Source organism: Thunnus maccoyii, chromosome 2 (assembly GCF_910596095.1).
Source record: "Thunnus maccoyii chromosome 2, fThuMac1.1, whole genome shotgun sequence".
Lineage (NCBI taxonomy): Eukaryota > Metazoa > Chordata > Actinopteri > Scombriformes > Scombridae > Thunnus > Thunnus maccoyii.
In genome coordinates, this window is record NC_056534.1 from 10027993 (window position 1) to 10050150 (window position 22158).

A 22158-nucleotide genomic window follows, 5' to 3' on the forward strand; every position below is an offset into this window, starting at 1 on the left:
GTTGGGTACATACAGCAGCCCCTAGAGCTGCGCTGGAACCACTTGAGCAGGACTTTAAAGGCTTTTAGAGCCTAGTGTCATTGTTTATGGGGATAAGTGCATGTGTGCATCGATGTGTTTAAGTAGGTACATTTTATGAATGACTATGCTGATTTATTGTCTGATTTTAGAAAGTGAAACCCTTAAAACTACAGAAAATCTAGTAGTCCATTATAAGGTCACTAACCTAACTCAGCCCCCCTGAGGAACCATAATACTATGAGCCTACCTAGTGTCAGTTTTAACCTGCTAGGACCAGATTAACTAGACCTTACACATGGGTCTGTTCAATATCAAATATTAAATTGACTTTCAAATATTTTCTGCTTAATCTTTTGATTGATTGAGACTTGAATTTTCAAGTCAAGTTTCGAGACAAGTTTATTTGTTTAGCCCAATATAACATATTGTCATGAATTGCAGAGCAGTTGGACCAAAGTGCAGAGACCAAAAGCAGGGCTGAGAAAAACTTTTATTTAATCCGTGTGCAGGCGAAAACAAAAAGCTAGCAGAGCTGCACAGAGCTGAAAGCAGAACAAGACTTAACAGGACTGAACAAACAAAACAGACAACTTGACAAAGACCGAACTGAAAACTGGACTTTAAATACACCTGGTCTGATTACAAATTGAACACAGGTGAGTGAAACAAGGACACAGGTGAAACACATGAGGCAATCAACAAAGGCGGGAAAACACAGGAAGTAAAGGTAACAAAACACAAGGAGAAGACATTTCAAAATAAGACAGGAACTAAAAATCCAAACAGAAACAGAAAATCCTGGCAGGATGTGACACATATGGTTTTAAGGTTCATTCTAGACCGGGGAAACAGCAGTTGACAAAACAGTCTCACCTCAGTCACATTCAATGATCTTCATCAGCAGATGGAGTTTGTGAGTTGTCGTTGAATTGTAGAGGTTTACATTTCTGAGCTCTTTAAAGAGTTCTTGTCCATGTTAGCTTAAAGGAATAGTTAAAGGACCAGTGTGTAGGATTTAGTGGCATCTAGCAGTGAGTTTGCAGATTGAGGCATGCAAGCATGTAGAAGAAACTGCAGTGGCTGCGAAACTCACGAAAAAAGAGAAAGGCCCTCTCTAGAGCCAGTGTTTGGTTTGTCTCTTCTGGGCTATTGTAGCTACATGGCAGTGCAAAATGGCGGCCTCCATGGAAGGGGACCTGCTCCCTATGTAGATATAAAGGGCTCATTCTACGGTAACAAACACACAAAACAATTCTTATTTTCATGGGATTATACACAAATTAAAACATACTTATGGATATTATATTCCATTTCTGCCAAGTCTGCTCTGCTATGTGCCACTAAATCTTACACACCGGTCCTTTAAACATGTTTGGATGTAGGCTTTTTGGCTTTTGATTGATACCACTCTTATGTTTATATGATACATATGAAGCTGGAGCCAACAGCTGCTTAGCTTAGCTTAGCACAGAGACTGGAGGCAGGGGGAAACAGCTAGCCTGGCTCTGTACAAAGGTAACACAATCTGCCTACTATCACTCTAAAACTCACTAATTAACACGTTATATCTTGTTTGTACAAAAACGACATGTTGAGTTGTTACAAGGGGTTATGTGCCAGACTGTTTCTTAGCCAGGCTCAGAAAATTCCTGCTTACTCGGAAAATAACTCTCAGCAAGCAAGCAAATAAGCAAATTTCCCAAAATGTCCAACTGTTCCTTTAAAAGTTGAGCTTCAGAGTTCATTCTTGACCTTGGGAAGAGTTGTCAAAACTATCTCACCTCTAGTATAGATCTGCCAACAAAGATAATGCGATATGATCGAAAGCTCCAGAACAGCTACTAAATGGACACAGAGGTGAGGTTGTTTAGTCAATCATATATAATACCTCAATGGGCGTCACAGGCCCACATCATCAACAGCCTCTATGTAAGTGTGCCAAAAAACAAAGAAAAGCCTTTAATCCACTCCTTCATCTTAACTTCATTACATCTGCATTTTTTCTCATTTAACAGCTGTTTTATTTACAAGTCAACATCCACTGGCATTTTTCAGGACAACATCAGCAGTTTGATGTGAAAGACTTGGCAAAGACTCCACCATGTTGCCTCCACCTGCTCCGTCTGAGAATATGCTGAGAAAGCCAAAAAGTATTTATGTTATGTCCCACAAGCCATTCAGTCCTTATTAATAATCTGGCTTTGTACTGATGATAAAAAAATGTGCTTGTCAGCTAGAGCTGAACAATTTGAAACTTTATTGGTGTCACAATATTGCCTAGTGCAATTTTCAGATTGCAGGAGGCGCAATATTTGTTAAAGGCGAAATGTGTGTCAAAATACCATTTTAAATTAAATATTGTCGTGCTGCAGAGATGTCCTGGCCTACACATCATGTTATGCAGACTTAAGAAAACATCTTCATTTGGTACAGATCCCTGCAAAAATCACACCATAATCATTTTAATGTTTTTCAATGAAAATGAGAATAATGATGTAAAAATTATAATTCTCTCTAATATCATCATCATCATTCAGCCCTACTGTCAACTATTGATTACAGTTAATATTAACATGTTTCAATAATATATAGAAAACTTAGATTTAGAACAGTGAAAACAAAATGAAGATGGTTTTTGAGAGGTTGTTAAACTCTTTGAAATATTATCACACTATATCATGTAGTAACAGAGACACATACTTGGTCAAACCTCATGAGCCATTTCTCCATCAGTCTGTCTGTGAAGGTCATTACTGAAGTGACTAATGTGACCTCTGGACCTTTAGGGTCATCAGGGGTCAAACTAGGGCAGGGTGTGAACGCTGTAGGGTCTCTCACACCTGGTGGTTACAGAGGATGTCCTTGTAAGAATATATTCGTAAATAACCCTCCTGGTAAAGAGAAAGACAGATTTGCAAACGCACATACTTACTCTTACTCTTATATTTCTCTTCAGCTATTGGACAAACTGTTGCATAACACCAATTATTTAACTGTCTTCAGTTACACGTCACTTGTAATATTTTGCTTACTGTCAACTGCGGTCACACACCTGGCTGTCAGCGGGGTTGGTTGTGAATTATGATCATAGACGTTTGAGCAATGTGGTGAAGTTACGGTCAAGCATGTCACAGTCTGGCCTCAGGTGTTTCAGTCACTTTCCTGGCTCACTGTCTGTGTGTAACTTGTACGTTCAGGTAGCTGTAAGCTTGACCTAAACTATTTATTACTTTCAAAGTATTCAAAGTATTCAGGATCCAAAAAAACAGATTCTAAAATCATCTGTTAGCCAATTTAAGGTAGATAAACCCACATTTGTTTGGTTTAAAGCCCTCCTGCTACATTCTGAACTAGTTGCATCCAGAACTACAACTGTCAAGATTAAATCAGCAGCCCAGTCTCCTATACATTTATGTTCATATTTGATGATTCTGCAGGTCACAGTTTATGCTTAGGGCAATGTGCGAATCCTTCCCAGTAATGTGATGGTCATGTAGTGCAGTGAAAAGTAATATCAGCACCGCTCGGTGAGAATCTTGGTTTAAGATTTATCCATTGAAGCTCTCTGCCAGATGGACACATGTTATTAAGTAGAAGATACCTGGCTGAATTCCCCAACATGTGTTACCTCTAGTTCTGTCTGGAATCAACAACAACAGAGCTTTACATTTTTATCCTCAGTGCAACATTGAATGGCATAAAGTAAAACCTCTGTCTGCATTGATCGGTCTGTATAGGTTGAAAATGTAAAGAACGGTGCGCTTCTGGTCACACCCCAATCAGTGATGTAACAGCAGGTGTTTTTGATTTGACAGCTGATAGGAAACACCTGCTGTGACATCATTGATTGGGATGTGGCCAGAGGCGCAATATGATAGAGATTTTCAACCCATAGCAGAGCGGTGCAGGAGCATTTTTCTACCACGTGCGATGTAGTATGGATTCAGCTTATATTTTATGACATTTCCTAACTTTTTCTCCCCACTTTGAAATGGCCAACTCCTCTGTGCTGTTGACTTTTGTCACTAATAATTCCACTGTTGACCTTGGGATGGCGTTGACACCCACGTGCCTCACCTTTTTTTTACCTGCCAGAAAAGGACTGTAATGTGTGTAGAGCAACGACAGCAACATGATCCCTCAACGGATTCCCACCCACAAGCACAAGTCAGCTTAGGTTTTCACTGGTGAAGACTGTGAGATGCAGTTGATAGCTCTGCAGGAGCTTGTAAGTAAACCTTGAGTTGAAACACCGCGACAGCCCTGTTTGATTAAATGCAAAATCAAAATGGAAGTGCGCCACTACCATATATTTAACCCAAATACCTGTGGTGTTAGTGGCCAAATGTTGAGCTCCCACTCCCCTTTAGATAAATATTACTGACATACATTGTTTATGGTGCATATGTTTTTGAAAGAGTTGGATCTTTAAATGTTTTCCAACAAGCAGTTCTCTAAATTCTCCCTCAAGCAATTAGATAGGCTAGTTTCTATAAGCAACTATAAGTACACAGTGGAGGCAGAATCTTGATTTGATTGTATATTTTTCAGTAATTGAACAAATATGTTTCTCTCCATAACCATCACATTCATGTCTGTGTCAGTGGCATAAAGAAAGAAGCATAGTGCTAGTGTATATAGGAAAGAACAAAATGCAGGTGAAAGAAAATAACCCTTTATTGTCGGGTTGTATTGTAGCAGAGGGGATAATGCTTTCCTCAGCTTACCTAAACAACTTGTTTTAAGCTGCTTGTTTACTGCGTCCAAATGAGAGATCTGGAAAAGTTTTTGTGCAGTGATGGATGAGAGGGGTCTTTGTACTTGACAGTTTGTGCAGAGCTGTTTAGAGTAGGTTTTTAGGTCAGACAGTTAGAGCACTATGGAATGTGTGAAGGTGACAACCTGATAATGACATGTAGGCAAGAGATTTGAGCTCCTAAAATATGTTGGCAACGGTGCTTTTTCCATTGTACTTTTATGGTTCAGTTGCCCTTAATTTTCTTTGTCCACAGTGTGTGTTGGGATACTTAATGTGTCTGAATGGAAAAAGTAGTGCTGCATGTATAAGCTCTTTTTGGCAATGATAACCCCTTGCACTTGTAACAATAATAAAGTCATGCAGCAAGAGCATTTAAATTGGAGTTAGTGCCATTTATCAAACGATTTTTAGAAACTCTAGCGCCGTGGTTCTAGAAATACTGGTGTCTGTCAGTCTGTTGGATGATCGGTTGGTTGGTCCGCCACTTTGGTCCAAACTGAAAATCTCAACAACTAAAGGATGGATTTCCATGAAAGTTTGTGCGGACATTGGTGGTTTTCAGAGAATGAATTCCACTGACTTTGGTGACCTTCTGACCTTTCCCCCCCAGCACCATCATGAGGATGACATTTTTGTTTTATTAGTTGAATGCCTTGACAACCATTAAATGGATTGCCATTAAATTTATGCTCTCCTCATGAAATGCAACATCTTTGGGGATCCATTTATTTTTTTTCTTTATTTAGAAGAACAATGCACATAAATCAGTATTTCTGCAAATGTGCTAGTGTTAGCCAGCTGGCTAATTTTCAGCTGCAGTAATGGGCAAGATGTTCCATAACCAATAAAGGGACAGCTTAAGAAGTAAGAGTAAAAAAAGTAATACACCAAAATGATATAGAAGCAACAAAATCAGCTTGTAAAAATGATTGAGAGCAACACGAAGAAGCAAAGCATCGATGCAACAATCCAATAATTCACTTTTCATCTAGCGCCATCATCATGTCAGCATTTTAATTAGTCCTATATTATAGTTGGTTTTGGTGCCAATATTAGCATCCCTCTGTCACCCCTATATTCACCATCTTATCTCTTTACTTGCCAAACATCAGTATTTTAAGATTGGACATGTTTTCATGGTGGAATTATCAGCCCAGTAACACGCCGAAGTGTGTAATTCACCCGCCGATCCACTAGAGGATACATTGTCAGTGTCATGTTTTGCCTCACCCAGGTGTGAAAAGTACATGTGTCTATACTCAACGCCAACAACTCCAACTAGCGGTTGTAATTATAACCCGGAGAAATAGTGCAGTTCAGATGACGTCTGTATAAGGTGACAAATATCCTTATTAAGAGGAGGTGGGTTGGGTGAATGGCTAGATAGATGAGATCACAAGTGGGGACAGTTTTTCAAAAACCATAACTACAATTGTCATGGTGTTTACTGTTGCCATGACGATGAAGGTTGCGTAACTTTAAGGCAGTAACTTTAACTTACAACCATGTTTCAAGTGATCATTTTAACCCAAACCGTGATCTTTCCCTAACCCGAACCAAGTGTTTTTTGTGCCTAAATCTAACCAGACATTAACCACAGCGGTGTCACACCATAAAACATTGTTATTTTTTAACAATGATTTGTAACAGTTTTGGAAAGCACAGACAAATGCTGATAGAGGCGCTATATTAGAAAGTGCTCCTAACATACACATGTGTACTTTTCACACCTAAGTGAGGCAAAACGTGACACTGACACGGTGGACCAGCAGGTGTATTACATGCTTTGGTGTGATACCGGTTTGCAAGCGCTGCTATAGATTCTAGTCTTGTTTCTGTATAGTATTGTTCCTTACTATAATTTGGATTCAATCATTTTTGTCCCAGTTTACTCCAAATAGAGTGGACTCTGGTTTAATGTCCAGTGATTCCCTGCTCAATCAGAGAAGCGGGGAAGTGGGAATAGAGTGAACAGAGCAAAACATATGTGACAGAACTGACTCATACAAAAGCCTGTTAAATCATAGATGTGGTAATCAGTTAACTAATAATACATGAATTGTCTCAAATTAACTGTCATCTGGGCGTTTTTTTCAGCTTGTAATAAAGTGACAGCCACTAACCAGAAAATGGCCATTGGCAGCAAAAAATAACATCGAAGCAGCAGTTATCATTTGATGTAGTGAGCAAGTGATTTAACTGGACAGCTCAGCCATGTGAATGGCTTTAGTTGGTTCTTTTGTTATTTCTTTGATTGTTTCCAGAAGGAACCAAAAGGACCATCTGGCTTTGTGTCAGTCAACACTTCTCTATTTTATTAACGGTAATGCTCAGTGTTTCAAATGATTATATAACATTCTGCACTGTTTTACTTTGATACATTCACTCAGGTGCAACCATGGTGAAGCAAGACATTAACTTTTTGGCTACCTGCAAAACATACCTAAGATAATTGTTGTCATCAGCCACTACAAGCACGAAAATTATTAATAGCAGGGGTGCATCTTTGCAGCGTATGATTGGCTGTTTGCTTGATGTTGAGCTCGCAATCAGTTAAAACAACTCATCCAGCTCTGCACTGTATGTGATGAAGCTAACTTGACACAGAACGTAATGTGTTGCTTTCAGAACTCATTTCATTGATCAAGTAAAGTCACCACTTGATGCATGATTTGCTGGCTTGTAAACTTCTAATTTCTGTTATATATCAAACATGTCATGCAGAACAAAAAGAACATGAAGCACCATTAAAATGGAGATGACAATTACAATAGCTTTAATGTAATTTATATAATTTTGTCAGACTTAACACCCTGACGTAGTAGGTTATAACTGTTTTTTATGTCTGAAAATACACTCGCTCTTTGATCTCAAAAATCAAAGTCACTGTATGATGCAACATCCAAAAATAATAGAGCACACTGCCACAAAAAGCAATGTGAAGCTGTCTAAGAAGTTTTGGAGCCCTCTGACTGACAAATATTGATGTAGTCTTTGATCTGTGTTTTAGAGGAAGAGTAGCTTTGTTGGAATGTATGTGAAGCTGTCTATCTTTCCTTTGGATCAAGAGGAGAAAAGATTATGACTGAGATGTTGAGACTTGAGATGAGCTGTGATTTCCACACGAGTGCCACAGATTCCTAGAAGGAAATAAGGAGCACATGTCTGTCAGTATGCAGGCTTCTTATTCTCTTTCTCTGTCGCTGATATTAAGTATTCATCTAAGTAAATGTGTGTGTGTCACAGACTATTGTGTGTGAATCAGACAGCAGGAGAGACTATCCAGTGTGTTTCTTGAGACAGCTGAACTTGGAAGAAGGAAAACATATGGTCCCTCCATCCTATTCTTCCCTCTGCACTCTTTCTCTCCTTCTTGTCTCTTCTTCTCTCTGCTTTTCATCTCCCCCTTTTTATCATTCGCTTGGTTTAGTCTCTGACGAGAGCCATGTCAGATGTTCAAGAGAGACCTTCGATAAAAGCAGCATAAAGAGAGAGCGAGCAGGAGAAAGAGTAAAAGAGGTAAAGGAGTGTAATGACAGGCTCTTAGGGCAAATACTCTGTGGGGGATTTGAACCCCTGTGTGTGTGTGTGTGTGTGTGTGTGTAGGAGTCTTGACTAAACATTAGTTTTTTGTTTCTGAATAAAGGCGTGTTATTGCATTCTTCACCACTACTTAGATAATGACAGACTAATCACAAACACACACACAATCCCACATGAACACAAAAAACAACCACACATCAAAAAAAATACCTAACAAGTCCTCACTCACACACACACACACACATACACACACACACACACACACACACACACACACACACACACACACACACACACACACACACACACACACACACACACACATCTGGTTTCCAGAAAATCCATAGTCTTTGCAATATGGTACCCGTTAAGTTGTCTGTGTGTGTGTGTGTGTGTGTGTGTGTGTGTGTGTGTGTGTGTCAGTGAGAGTGTTGTTTTTGTCTGTGAGTCTGCTTCATTCAATGCTCCACGTGTGTTTTCTATGAATCTATCTATCGAATGTGCATTCAGAAAGTAGCGTTGTCTTGGCTTTCCTCCAGCACATTGGATCTGAAATGAAACAATGTTAAACCAGGTTAAAGTGCTGCCTTTTAGCTTTTTAAGATGTAGCTTTTTTTAGATTTTATAGATATAACTTTTTACGTGTTGGAATTTTATATACACAGTCCCCCAGTTTTAGGACACAAAGATTAACTGGACAAGTAAAACCTCAAATTACTGCTTTTTTTGGCCACTTTTTGGGGCAGCAGAACAAGCCATAAAAAAACACTGACATGTTATCTGTTGCTTGCAAACAGCTGCATATTTACACATCATTTAGATACAGAGCAACATTAGAATTAATTTGGAGTCGTGTTTCTGGCTACCTAGCGAATGTAAGTCCACTATTCACTCTGTTTTTAGCTCTGTTTTTGGTCTCCACCAACTCATGAGGGAAATATCTGGTTGCTAAATGCTCCACTATGTTCACCATGTTTGGGTAGGTAGTGTACGGTGGGTTTTTAGAGCAAACATCTGTCTGCTGCAGCCAAAAACAATGCTGATGGGAGCACCACTTATAAAAGCCAATTAACAATTGATTGAAGGATGCTATAAAGCTCCGTAAAGAGATAGAGCTCAGTGAAAAAAGAGTCAGGTGATAATTCTCTGTGGGTACAAGTTAGAGCTGATATATCCCTATCTCAGATAAATTGGTATATATTGGTATATCCATTGGTAATATGAAAATATTGATTATTGCCAAGTAAACATAACCTAGAACAGTCATAATGTTTAATAGGTTTTTTCAGTTTTTGCCCTTAGGCTGGTTCTTCAGCAGGAAAACCACATAATCAGTTGGATTCGGGGTCAGGTGAATGAGTTGGCTGAGCAATAACATTTTACTGCTTGGTCATAAAAACCTTTTGGTTGCCTTTATATGTTTAGGATCATTGACTTGATGTATTGTTCTAAACTTTGGGGACTGTGCATAAAAATGGCTATAAATCCTGCTCTGTTCATCCAATATGAACTAAACACCTTCAAAGATCCTTAAAGCTGAGAGTTAATATTTTAATTATGATTTATTACAAGTTGGGTCTTATTTTTTCAGCTTTGCTCATAATTTCTATCAGTTGTGATAAAGTTGTACTCCTCAAAGTAATTGCAAAGATCTGTTACTATATCTATCTCAGCGTTATAGTTGAATAGTTCATTCTTGTTGTGCATCTGTCTGTTCAAACTATAGTCGCTCTGCTTTATGTTGAGGCTTACATTTGACATACTCTGCATGTGTGTGCATGTTGATCATGGTGCCCCTCAGGATAACAGCAGCAACTGATGGAGACCAGAACACCTCCTTGTGTATATACAACACAGTATACGTACTCTGTGTGTATGGTTGTGCATGTGTGTGTGTGTGTATGTGCATGTAAGTGTGTGTGTGCATGTATGTGTGTGCATGTATGTGTGTGCGCATGCATGTACATCATGTGGATGTTGTTTTGTGCTTGGACATACTCATGCACCAACAGCATAGGGAAACATCATCTGATGTGTTTAAGCGCATGTAGAGTAAGAGCAAAGCTTCCATGTCTCGTCTTGTCCTCTGCTGCATTCAGATGTCAGCTCTGCCGATCATTTCTCGGTACGACTGACTGAAGCCCCTCTTCTTGTACTGCACTGCTTATGATGTCTGGAGCAGTCACCTTAAGTCTTACTATGGGACTACGGGTGTGAACACCAGCAGCTACCTTGTAGCCTATAAGTGGCTTTAAGAAGAGTCTGCTACCAGCTAGTCATGCTAACATTTAGAAATATTGCCACTGTATATTGTAATGCAATTCTACAGAGTCCCCCAGGGGTCATAGAGTACAAAAAACATACTATTAAAGTTTATGCACACAGATTTATGAATCAAGCACACAGATTTATAAATTGTGTACACAGTTTGGTAATCTGCACATGAATGATTGTTCATTCAAAATGTATTTACTGGGAAAGACATCTGGACCTCTGATATAGAATAAAATGGGTGGGAGGGTTTTAAAGGAGTAGTTTGACATTTTGGGAAATAGGCTTATTCACCCTGTTGCAGCTACAACCAGAAGCCATTTAATTTAGTTTAGCTAGCCTTTTTACACTTCAGTTTTTCTGCATATTAAACAGCATATAACATGTTAATTAGTGAACTTTAGAGGTTTTCTCCTGTATACAGTCTTTATGCTAAACTAAAGCTAACAGTGTCCTGGCCCTAGCTTCGTATTTAGCATACAGACACGAGAGTGGTATCGATCTTCTCATCTAATTCTCTGCAAAAAAAGCGAAGAAGTGTATTTCCTGACATGTCAAACAATTCCTTTAAAGGTGCAGTGTGTAGGAGGCTGCAGATTGCAATAACCCCCCCCCTATGGTGGGAAACTACGGTGGCCATGAAACTTGGGAAAAATGCGCAAGGCTCTCTCTAGAGTTTGGTTTGTCCGTTCTGGGCCACTGTACAAAACATGACGGTATAACATGGCAGCCTTCCTGGACAGGGACCCGCTCCCTATGTAGATATAAAGGGCTCATTCTAAGGTAACAAAAACACAAAAATTATTATTTTCAGGTGATTATACACTAATTAAAACATACTTATGAATATTGTATTCCATTTCTGCCAAGTCTGTTCCACTAGATGCCACTAAATTCTACACACTGCACCTTTAAACTGCCATGACAATTAAATACTGCACTGCATTTCTTAAAAACTTATTTTACACATTTATAATTCCCCACTTCTGATCTAAAACCTCAGGACATGACGTAACCACATTGAGTGCACGGTTTTCAACACCACCTCAGCTCTGTGGTAATTTTTGAGGCTGTAGTGTGTGTATATAAAAGCATTATATTGTACAGCTTTTCTAATATTATTACTCCTTTATATACGTAACTGAAATGCACAAAATATTAACACACCTTTCAATGTAATGCAGTCCAATACCACAACACTCACCCAGTTGCAGTCTCAAAAACAAACTTCACCCTTTATAAGAAAGGTAATTATTTTGCATTATAATTATGTTTTGTGTCAACTTCTCACAGATGTTTCTCAGCCAACAAAGCAACAAAAATGGCACTATCATGATTTTTTTTAATAGTATGAGCAGGGTACCATATCACTGGAAGTTTATAACACAGTAAAAGCTATATCAGTAAATAATACAATGCCAAGCACATGAAAGGCAAAGTTACAAGCTGACAGAGAGCCAGCAGGCAGGCTGGCTGACAGACAGACAAACAGCCGGACAAACTGAAAAAAATGGGCAACAAATACATCTGGCGTTCAGACACAGACACTGTGCCAACCTCTCCTGTGCATACACATGCACGTGTGTGTGTGTGTGTATTGAAAGTGCGAGGCAGATGGAGAGCTTACGTAAGCCTCAGAAATACGTGTGAAAAGGAGCCACGCCAGTAGAGGCATGCCCTCCTCTCCCCTACCATCTATTATTTCCTCTATTTTCCCTCTTTACCCCATTCTCTCCCTTTTCACTTTTAACATGTTACACATTTCTCTCCTGTCTCTCCTCCAGTCTCCTCCTTTACATCCCATCTTTTTCTGCTTAGTCCATCCAACAGAGCTTTGTGACCATTGTGTCCACACTGCTCAGGGGAAGGAGTGCATGCATATGTTATGCATTTCTGTTTAAACTACAGCTCAGGCCACTTCTTTTGAATTCCAAACGTCTCCTTTTACTTTGCGTGTTTCTTTGTGTGTGCTTGTTGCTGTAGGGCTGAATCATTGTCAGAACACATGTTGCCCCCTGGTATTAGTTTTTGTTTTGTGATGCAGACCGTTGTCAGTGCCAAGCTGGGCATTCTCATGTGATTACACCAAGTTTCTGCAACAAGTACTACAAAGACAGAGAGACAGAGAGGGAGAGAGCACATGGTCTGACTGATAAAGTATTTCATTAGTTTGTTTACAATGTAGCTTAATTAGAGGGCCAACATAACCCACATGTCTTAGAGGTAACATCACACAAAAATTTTGTGCATTTATAGAAATTTGTCAGTTTGTTTTATGTATTTATACTTTTGCCAGGGAAAGTCTTTGTTTGTGCTGTTGTAAATTGACAAAAATTTGGGGGTTCAGGCTCAAAAACTCTGTGGAGCATTTGATCAGTTGTTACTATAAACAATATTGATTAGCACAGCTTTAAGAACAATTAATAGGACGACTTGAAAAAGTTTTGAATGTTCTGAATTAGTAGGCAAAGTAGGTGATGTTTTTTACTAGTTAACTCTTGGATAAGTGGTCATGGTATGAGTGTGATAGTTTGAAACATGCTGATAAACACTTCATACAGTTCAGGTTTTAACTCAAAAATATTACCTTCAATCTTCAATCTGGAGAAATTAACTCCTGTCCCCATATCTTAACTACTGCTACTCTCTATATTCTGGTTCCCTTGGTGGTATATCCCTCAGTCAAATAAAAAGTCATATGGTGACAGTTTTGTCAGTGGCCAAGCCAAAATTATTGAAAGCCCTCCCTCCGTTTATTTGATTATCTCAAACCAGTAATGCCTTTGACAGACAACTTAAAACATATTTTTGCTCATAGGCTTTTAAATGTCTGTTATTTCTCATATGAATGCAGTTTGTGTGTGGCTATAAACATGTTGAGTGAATGCATCTTTCTGTGTTTTCTCTTTCGTGAAGAAGGAGAACTGCCTCTGATAGGTTGATCCAGGTGCTCCCACACTCCTACAGGTTCTGTGTAGAGTTTTCACTGGGAGAGGAGGCCGCAGAGGTTGTGCTGACTAAAGGCTCTATCAAAATGGGAATCAGGAAGCTCAGTGGCAACAGCAGCAGAAAATGAAGGAGGATGTAGTTGCCACAAGCAAGCGCAGATAGTACCATTTTTTGCTGCCTCTCGCTGCCTGAGGCAGAACAAACTATGCTTGCTGAAGTGTGATTCTGGATAGACCTGTGCAGGATCAGATTGACATTTTTGGGTCTGAAAGGGATAGGAACTTGGCTTTTTGCACTTTCAATAGCTTAAACCTTGAATTAAATGCTCAGTATACACACAAATAATGGTGCTGGCCAGTGAACAACTTGATGAGCAACCTCAAATCAGCTCATCATCAAACCCACCAATCCTCTAAGTCGTAGTGTGTCTTGTCTTTTTGCAGCCGATCCCGTTGATGTCCTGAAGATCCTGGAGCTGTCAGATGACATGGAGGGTGTGTCGTTGGAGGCAGGACTGTGCACCAGCAGGAAGAGCAGAGAGGAGACGGACCTCTCCTATAAGATCGACAGGAAGATTCAACTGAGTGCTCCAACCAAGCAGCTTTTCCCTGGTAGATAAAAAGAGTTCTTCTCTACGCGTTACTTACTGTGTTGTCTCTGTGTTATGGGTGTATAAATAGGTAGAGGTCTCTCTGCAATGAGGCAATGAGTAAAGTTTTAGCTCAGTAGTCAGCACAGTCATCTATGATCTGGCAGATCTAAAATTAAAAGTGTAATAAAAACAAAAACAGGATTTTTAAGCCTCTTTCCACTTTTATTTGAACACAAATACAAATAATTTTGCTGCCTCAACAAATACAAATACAAATACAAATACTGGGCCCTCTGCACATCCCTAGTCTCAGTATCACTGTGTGTGTTCTCATGTTTGTGTGTTTTCTCACTGAGAGCTTGTGCCCTAATTTATATGTATGCATCCCCTCTAGATTCACCATTCCCAGTGGACTTTTCAGTGATGACAACAGTTAGAGCTGTAAAGGGCTCACAGGTCTTTCTCCTCTCCCTGTACGACGCACAGGTACGCATCACAACTGCACATCACAGCTACACCAAGATATTCATCCTAAACTCTCACATTGCCTACAGCATGCTGAGTGTTTGTTCAACCACTCTGCTGTTTGCCACTTGGCCTATTCAGTCTTTTCTCTGCGTCTACCATACATTTTCATTACCATCCATGCGTTTAATTAGATAATTAAGCTAAATATCCACCATACTAAACTGCTAAGCCCTAAAAGAGCAGACTTGCACTCCCTACAAAATATCCATCACATCACAGTTTGTCCTCAAAACGGGATTATGTTGTGTTTTTTTTTTTGCTTAATCATCTTAAATATTTGTTAAATAAGTATGATAATGTTGCTAAATCTCTGAGTGTGCTCAATAATATTATATTTATATTTAAATATTGATTTCCATTCACATTCACTAGCAATTACTCCAGATATGAAGAACCTAGCCAGGATGCTGGCTGGAATGTGTTAATATATTTCACTCCCCCTCATCACTTCTGTCCCTTTGTCACTGTTTCTGTCCCTCCTCCCTTTGTCTCTCTGTGTCTCAGGGCACACAGCAGCTGGGTATAGAGGTTGGCCGCTCTCCTGTCTTCCTGTATGAAGACCACGAGGGTCAGCCGCCTCCAGAACTCTACCCCACCTTTAGAAAGATCAACCTGGCTGATGGCAAGTGGGTAATACACACACACACACAGGCACCTGTTACACACACTTAAAATTGTGAACTGCTGTCACGTGATAATTAAAACATTGAGACACAAGCTTCTCTTAAAAAAGAACATCTGGGGAAAAAAACTTCTTCTTTCATCACTGCCAGGTGGCACAGAGTGGCCTACAGTGTGGAGGGTCCGTCAGTGACTCTCTACCTGGACTGTGTCAAGCTGGACACCCTGGACCTGCTCAGAGGTTATGACCCCCAGGTCAGCATCGACGGGGTTACCGTGTTTGGAACGCGCCTGCTGGACGATGACGTGTTTGAGGTGGGAATATAAAATTTGTGCATCTGTTTATATGTGTGTTTGTCTGAGGATGTGATGTAGTAAGACATGGAGTGAGTTAAGAACAAAAGATGAACTGTATTGAGGTGAAAGAGAGATAGTGGCAGATGTTCAATGAAAGAACCAGGATCATCACCTCCAAACCATCACCAAGCGTCAAAATGTGGTCTATGTGGTTTTGGTTAAACACTAAAAAAATACCGAAAACACAACGAATAAGAACAGACAATAGATTCCTTGTTTGTGGTAAGGAAGTATCTCTGCCTGTTGCTGCTTGTTTGAATTATCCATCAAATGGTAACAAATGGATAAACCTTCAGGCTTGTCTCCCTACACTGCCCTCCTGTGGCGGAGAGGATGTACTGCACATTTTTCAACTCCTCCAAACCCAGAGTGCCTGAGGATTTAAATGCATGCTCATGACAAATATAAGTACAGGTAGATTTCTTATAATATGAATATTTATTTGCTGAGCTTATCAGTAGCATATACAGGAATGCATACTGTACTTAAAGTCGCAATATCCTGCCCATTATTCACAATAAGCCCTGGAAAAATCCTCTCCGAATCCGTAGCTTTGTAGACTTTTATGAGTTCTGTTTCTTCATGTCTGCAGCAATGTGAGGTGACTTTGACAGATCTTGAAGTGTGAACTTTGACCTTTGTGTTCTGTGTAATGTCAGGTGGTCCATCTGTTTAACTGGACAACGTGTCTGGCTTGGAGTCTTCCATGTGTGAGGATGTGTGCGTATGTGTAAAAATAGAGAGAAAGGGTGAAAAGAGTTTGTCTGTCTTTGGGCTTAATGTGCTGGCGCCACTTGAGACTAAAGCTCTGGAGACGATTAACTGCAGAGCAACGATAAAAACGGTCTGTTAAGTTACTTTGATCTGACTAAATGGACACATACTGTCAAAGATAAAAACATGGGAGACAGATGCATGTGACATGTCATTCGTGTAATTAATGACATATTCTGCAGTCAGGACCACTAATGACATCCGTAATTTGAGGCGACACTTCATGTGTGTTCCTGGTGATCATATGGTTTCACTAATGTAGAGTCACAGATTTTTACAGTTTTGTTTGTGTGTGTCGTTTTGTGACGCAGGGAGACATCCAGCAGCTGCTGATTGTCGATGACCCCAGAGCAGCAGAGATGTACTGTCAGGACTTCATCCCAGACTGTGACTCTATGACTCTGCCCTACGACAGCATATTATCGGAGCTTGAAGAAGTAAGTCCCCGTCTAACAGCCAATCAGAGAGAGCAGAGAGAGAGTTGAACGACAGGTTAACATGAAGACAAGAAGAGCAAAGCATGTCAGCCACCCAGTTAAAGTCATTCGGTCTACCAGGTCCATTCCACACATAACACGAATCACACATAACACACACCGCGAGGCCTCTCAGGTGTTAAATGTTGTAAATCCAGACTGTCATTTAAAATGCGAAGGAGCCCCTGAGGTTTCTATTCTAAAAGGAAAAATATTGCAGGAATTTATGAAGGCAGATATGACAAAAAGATGAATGGTTTAATTATTTTCAGTCATGTATTTACACAAATCCTTCTCAAGGATTTAGCCAGCTATTTGGCTGCTGTCACCAATATTTACATGTGTGGATTGAATCTATTGTCTCTCTCTCTCTCTCACACACACACACACACACACACATACACACACACACACTCATAAATATCTATCACTAGTCGTGGTTTTAGAAGCATCCCCCCTCCAAATGGCCATTTCATATCTCACAAACTCAACTCCTTCTCTTGCTTCATTTCTCTATTTCTCTGTATCTCTTGCCCCTCATGGTAAAACAAGGTTTTGTGGTCCAATGCACTTTGCCATGTTCTTTGTGCCAATGCTCCACACGCCCAGGAAAGGTTTTAAATCCTCTTCCGCTGCTGCTGCTGCTGCTGCTGTTTGATTTATCATCTGGCTCACAGCTCGAAACACTCCAGGATTCCTGTGTTCAGTTATTTATTATGACACCACGATAAATGTAGTGGCAATGAAGAAGCCAATGGGAAACATAGAATTTAGACACTCTTGTGCATTCTAATGATACACCGATGAAGCCGTCATGCTAAAATGGATAGACTGAAGAAGCCAAAATATAAACACCAAACTGAGGCCAACCATAGCTACGCCATGTGTGAGCCATGCCAAGTATTTCTGGGCTTTTTCATGATATTTTTCATGTAGCAGAGCACTTAGCCAGACAGGGACGGTAGAGGAAGTGCATCTGATATCTCAGTATGCATCCTTAATGTCGTAAAACTTCCATTTATATCTTTACTTTAGGAAGTTCTGTGTTTCTATAATCTACGGAGTTACATGTGCTTCCATCATGCATCAATTTCTTTTATGGCCTTCAGGTGGAGAGAGCACCTAAGAAACATATAGTTGAAGAGTTCGATGAGTTCGACTACAGCGACTTCTTTGACGACATCTCTGTCTCCACGGTGACTGCAGGTCCTAATGTCACCGAGTATGAGGTGAGACTCAGCAGAAAGAGCAGCAGCATAAGCTCAGCTCTCTGTTTGTGTTTCTTCTATTCCTGTCTCTCATTATTTGTTTATTGTTTGTGTGTGTGTTGGACAGATTGTAGAGTATGAAGACTACGACAACACGACTGATTACGACCAGGTGAACGAGTACGAGTACGAGGAAGAATACGATGAGCGCTACGGACCGGCAGAGAGAGAACAGGATTTCACTCTTAACACACAGGTACAATCCAAACTATCATGCACCAAGATTTTATTCAGGATTACATGAATGGATCTTTTGTAGAGAGCAGAAAAATAAACCTCTGTCCCTTTTTTTCACCTACATTAATTAATTCATATCTCTTTACAACTTCCTGTCATTAGGATATACCAGAGAAAGGAGAGAAGGGAGAGCCGGGCTACTTGGGAGTGGTGAGGAAAACACACAACGGCTTAAACACACACACACACACACACACACATACACACACACACACACACACACACACAAAACCACATTAGAGCTTGATATTTATTTCTCAAAATGTTTTCAGTTCTGGCTGAAATTTAAAAAAACTGTCAAGTATCATCTATTCATCGAATGCTTGGTATTATTCTTTGTCTTGTTTACTTATTCTTTGATCAGAATAATTTCAACCATCCGTCCATCATCTATAACCACTTGTCCTGTGCTGGGTTGTGGTGTTGACCAGATCTATCCTGACATAAATCAGGACATCATAAAGTTATTTTTTGACTTTTTCAGACTATTTTCTTTGGCTAAAGTTCTTGTATGGCTACTTGTACGTGTTAAGATGTTAAGCACTGATACATTGAGTGGATTTTTTTAAATGAAAAGGAGATTATGCAGAAAAAACAGTTTACATTTCTCAACTTAATGTTGAAAGAGGTGTAGGTTGAATCTAATAAGTACTGATAAATCAGCTGGCTGATATTAGCTTGTCACAAATATATCAGTATTGGTGTAGTTGTATAAGGAATAAGACAATGCTGTACAGATGTGCCAAAGATAATATATGTTTTGCCACAGTGTTTATACCAGGGTAACTATCCCTTTTATATCTCAGGGTATATTAGATGGACTGTATCATATCTTGATATATATTGATACTTTGATGTGAAATTAAATATATAATGATAGATGATTATATCCATATTGCTCATAGCTACTGACAAATACACTTTTAAACTGTTAAATGTCCTGCTCAGTACATATCTTGCTCACAGTTCTTTAACAACCTAATTAAGGGGAGATCCTTATCAAACATGTTTGTATATATTATGTATTTTTAATGTTAAACAAAACATCTTTGGCTATACATTACTATCTGTTTTTGGCCTCAAAAAGACAGTATTTGTCAGCAGTACAGGAACTCAGGTATTGAATGGCATTGGCACCACACTGAGGTAAATGTTAATTTCTGTGACATTTCTGCAGGGAACACAGATTGTGGGATCACACGGGCTTCCAGGACCTGAGGTTAGTGATTTTTGCTCTCTGACATGTAACAAAAAACATTTTTTTCCTCAATATTCAGGTAAATAATCTGTTTTGCATGTGGGAAACTGGCTATGACTTTTATTTAATATGGAAATGGAAGCTCAGTCTTAACTGGCTGTTTATGTTTTTGTCTATGTGTGTTCAGGGAGAGTCAGGACCTCCTGGAATCACAGGACCAGTGGGACCTCGAGGAGACCCCGGGGAGCTGGTGAGGACTCTTCTCTGTTTTCTGTCTGAGTGACTGAGTCCACCACAAGTTGGCATCTCACCATTACTGTCCTCCTCTGTCTCCTCTCAGGGCCCTCCAGGGCGGCCAGGTCTTAATGGAGCTGATGGGATACCAGGACCCCCAGGAAACATCATGCTCATCCCGGTAACATGAAGATACTTCTGTGTTGCCTTCGGCCTTACGAGCTGCAGTGATGTTGCTTTGGCAGTTATTTGTCCCTATTAACCCTTAAAGGAGCCTCGAGGAACACAGGGATGTTTGAATGTCGTATCTGAGAAATGGGCTGGCTCAGGATTGTTACACAAATTAACCATTTGTTTGACTTTTGTACATCAAATTTTCAAACAAACATTCAATTTAGCTCTTTAGAGTGTTACGAGATGTATTTGTGAGGTCCAGTTTATGTGTCAAATCAGTCCACTGTAGTCAGGAGACATGAGGCATGATCTATTGTTCTACTGAATTCAGGAAAACTTAATTGTGTGTTTACTTGGGTTGAGATCTGGTGACTGTAAAGGCCATAACATGTAATTCACTTAATTTCCATACTCATCAAACCATTCAGTGAAAGAAGCTTCTGCATTTGTCATGTTTCCCCACTAATTTGTCAAGTAGCAGTGCCACATATTGGCCACTGGGTGGGGTATTGAGTTTGAATTGAAAACATCTAATGTGTTTGTGTTTGTGTGTGTGTGTGTGTGTGTGTAGTTTCAGTCAGGTGGGGATCCAAAGACAGGTACTGTGGTTTCAGCGCAGGAGGCGCAGGCTCAGGCCATCTTGCAGCAGACAAAGGTACAGAAACATCTGAAACCTCACTGTCACACAGCTAAAACACATAGAAGTTAAGTAAGTGAGGATGAATATTTCCTGTCTAAATCCTCCGTCTCCCTTCTTCCTCCTGCTCTAGCTGGCTATGAAGGGACCTCCGGGGCCGCTCGGCCTCAGGGGAAGACCTGGACCACTGGTGAGTGAGATCACATGTTTTTTTTCTTTTTCTTTTGGTTTTTATCAAGTAGATTCCTACAGTACATCCACACACACACACACACACACACACACACATGCAGACAATGGATCAAAATGCAGACTTATTTGAACAACTGAACTTTTTTTTTTCTTCTCAGGGTGCACCAGGCCCCTCTGGGCTGAAGGGGAGCAGTGGAGAGATGGGGCCACCGGTAAGTTAGCCGGTTGTCATGGCAACACACTCAGCACCACACTCCCCTGGATAACAATAGATCTCACTGGAGAACACTGGAGAACCAGCTGGACTCTTCTGCTTCACCAACATTTCTCACACATGTTTCTCTGCTCCTTTTTTTCAACGTTATCTCTCTACTGTCACCTGCTCTCCAGGGTCCTCCGGGACTGCCAGGTATCTCGGGTCAGAACGGACGAATTGGAAAAAGGGTGAGACTGTTTGCTGCACTCTTTTCTCAATAAAATGTATCTTATGTAATCAGAATAACCATAAAATAGTCTTTACTCATAAATTCAAATATTTACAGTATGTCAGTTAGGAATCTATCATTCCTAACTTTTGTGTGTGTGTGTGTGTTCATTAGGGTCGAGGGGGTGCAGATGGGGGTCGAGGTGCAATAGGAGAGACAGGAGCAAAGGTGAGGAAGAGTTGGTGTCACGCTCACACTGTTCACTACTGACTGCTCTGTCGTCTTAAAATATGAACTCATCTCTGTGTTTCTCTCAGGGGGATCGAGGGTTTGATGGATTGCCCGGTCTCCCTGGAAACAAAGGACATCAAGTAAGTGAACTGACCGAATCAGTGAGTGAGCGGTTTTAAGCAGATAATTCACCAATTACTAACTTCCATGTGTGTATTATCTCAGGGGGACAGGGGGAAGCCGGGCCCTGTAGGTCCGCCAGGAGAGCTAGGAGAAAAGGTGAGAAGTCACTTTTGTTGTGGGTTTTCATTTTGATGCAGGTTTGTGTTTCTGAATGTAGCTTTAAATGTATGTGTATTCACAGGGCTCTGAGGGGCCACCTGGACCAAGAGGACAACCAGGCGATGCTGTGAGTGTTTACACACACACACACATATAAAATTACTTATTAAAAGTACTCCTCTGATTTTACATGAAAGTTAGTTTACTGGTCATGTTAAGTACAACTGACTTGAAACTTCAAATTTACAACAGAAAGCACCTTTTACAAACTGGGATTGTGAAGTTTTAATGACGTGGATGTTTCACAGTCATGTAAATATAATTTAAAATGTTATTATTATTATTATTATTATTATTATTATTATTATTATTATTATTATTATTATTAT

At 40.0% G+C, this 22158-nt stretch overlaps 1 protein-coding gene across 6 annotated transcripts in view; it reads left to right on the forward strand.

The window, feature by feature from the left end:
* Positions 1-22158, forward strand: part of LOC121913690 (collagen alpha-1(XI) chain-like) — a 46016-nt gene that overhangs the window by 3579 nt on the left and 20279 nt on the right. For 4 of the 6 annotated variants that reach the window (XM_042436446.1, XM_042436456.1, XM_042436464.1 and 1 more), the window contains 19 exons: positions 13987-14154; positions 14530-14621; positions 15168-15289; positions 15437-15599; positions 16727-16852; positions 18001-18120; positions 18227-18355; positions 18499-18546; positions 19574-19615; positions 19782-19844; positions 19935-20009; positions 20574-20657; positions 20773-20829; positions 20990-21043; positions 21222-21275; positions 21431-21484; positions 21574-21627; positions 21713-21766; positions 21852-21896. In XM_042436446.1, the coding sequence (XP_042292380.1) occupies positions 13987-14154; positions 14530-14621; positions 15168-15289; positions 15437-15599; positions 16727-16852; positions 18001-18120; positions 18227-18355; positions 18499-18546; positions 19574-19615; positions 19782-19844; positions 19935-20009; positions 20574-20657; positions 20773-20829; positions 20990-21043; positions 21222-21275; positions 21431-21484; positions 21574-21627; positions 21713-21766; positions 21852-21896 (1604 nt within the window). Of the gene's footprint in view, positions 1-878; positions 935-1508; positions 1537-13986; positions 14155-14529; positions 14622-15167; positions 15290-15436; positions 15600-16726; positions 16853-18000; positions 18121-18226; positions 18356-18498; positions 18547-19573; positions 19616-19781; positions 19845-19934; positions 20010-20573; positions 20658-20772; positions 20830-20989; positions 21044-21221; positions 21276-21430; positions 21485-21573; positions 21628-21712; positions 21767-21851; positions 21897-22158 lie in introns of those variants that run through there. The other 2 variants (XM_042436471.1, XM_042436480.1) reach the window with 2 other exon arrangements.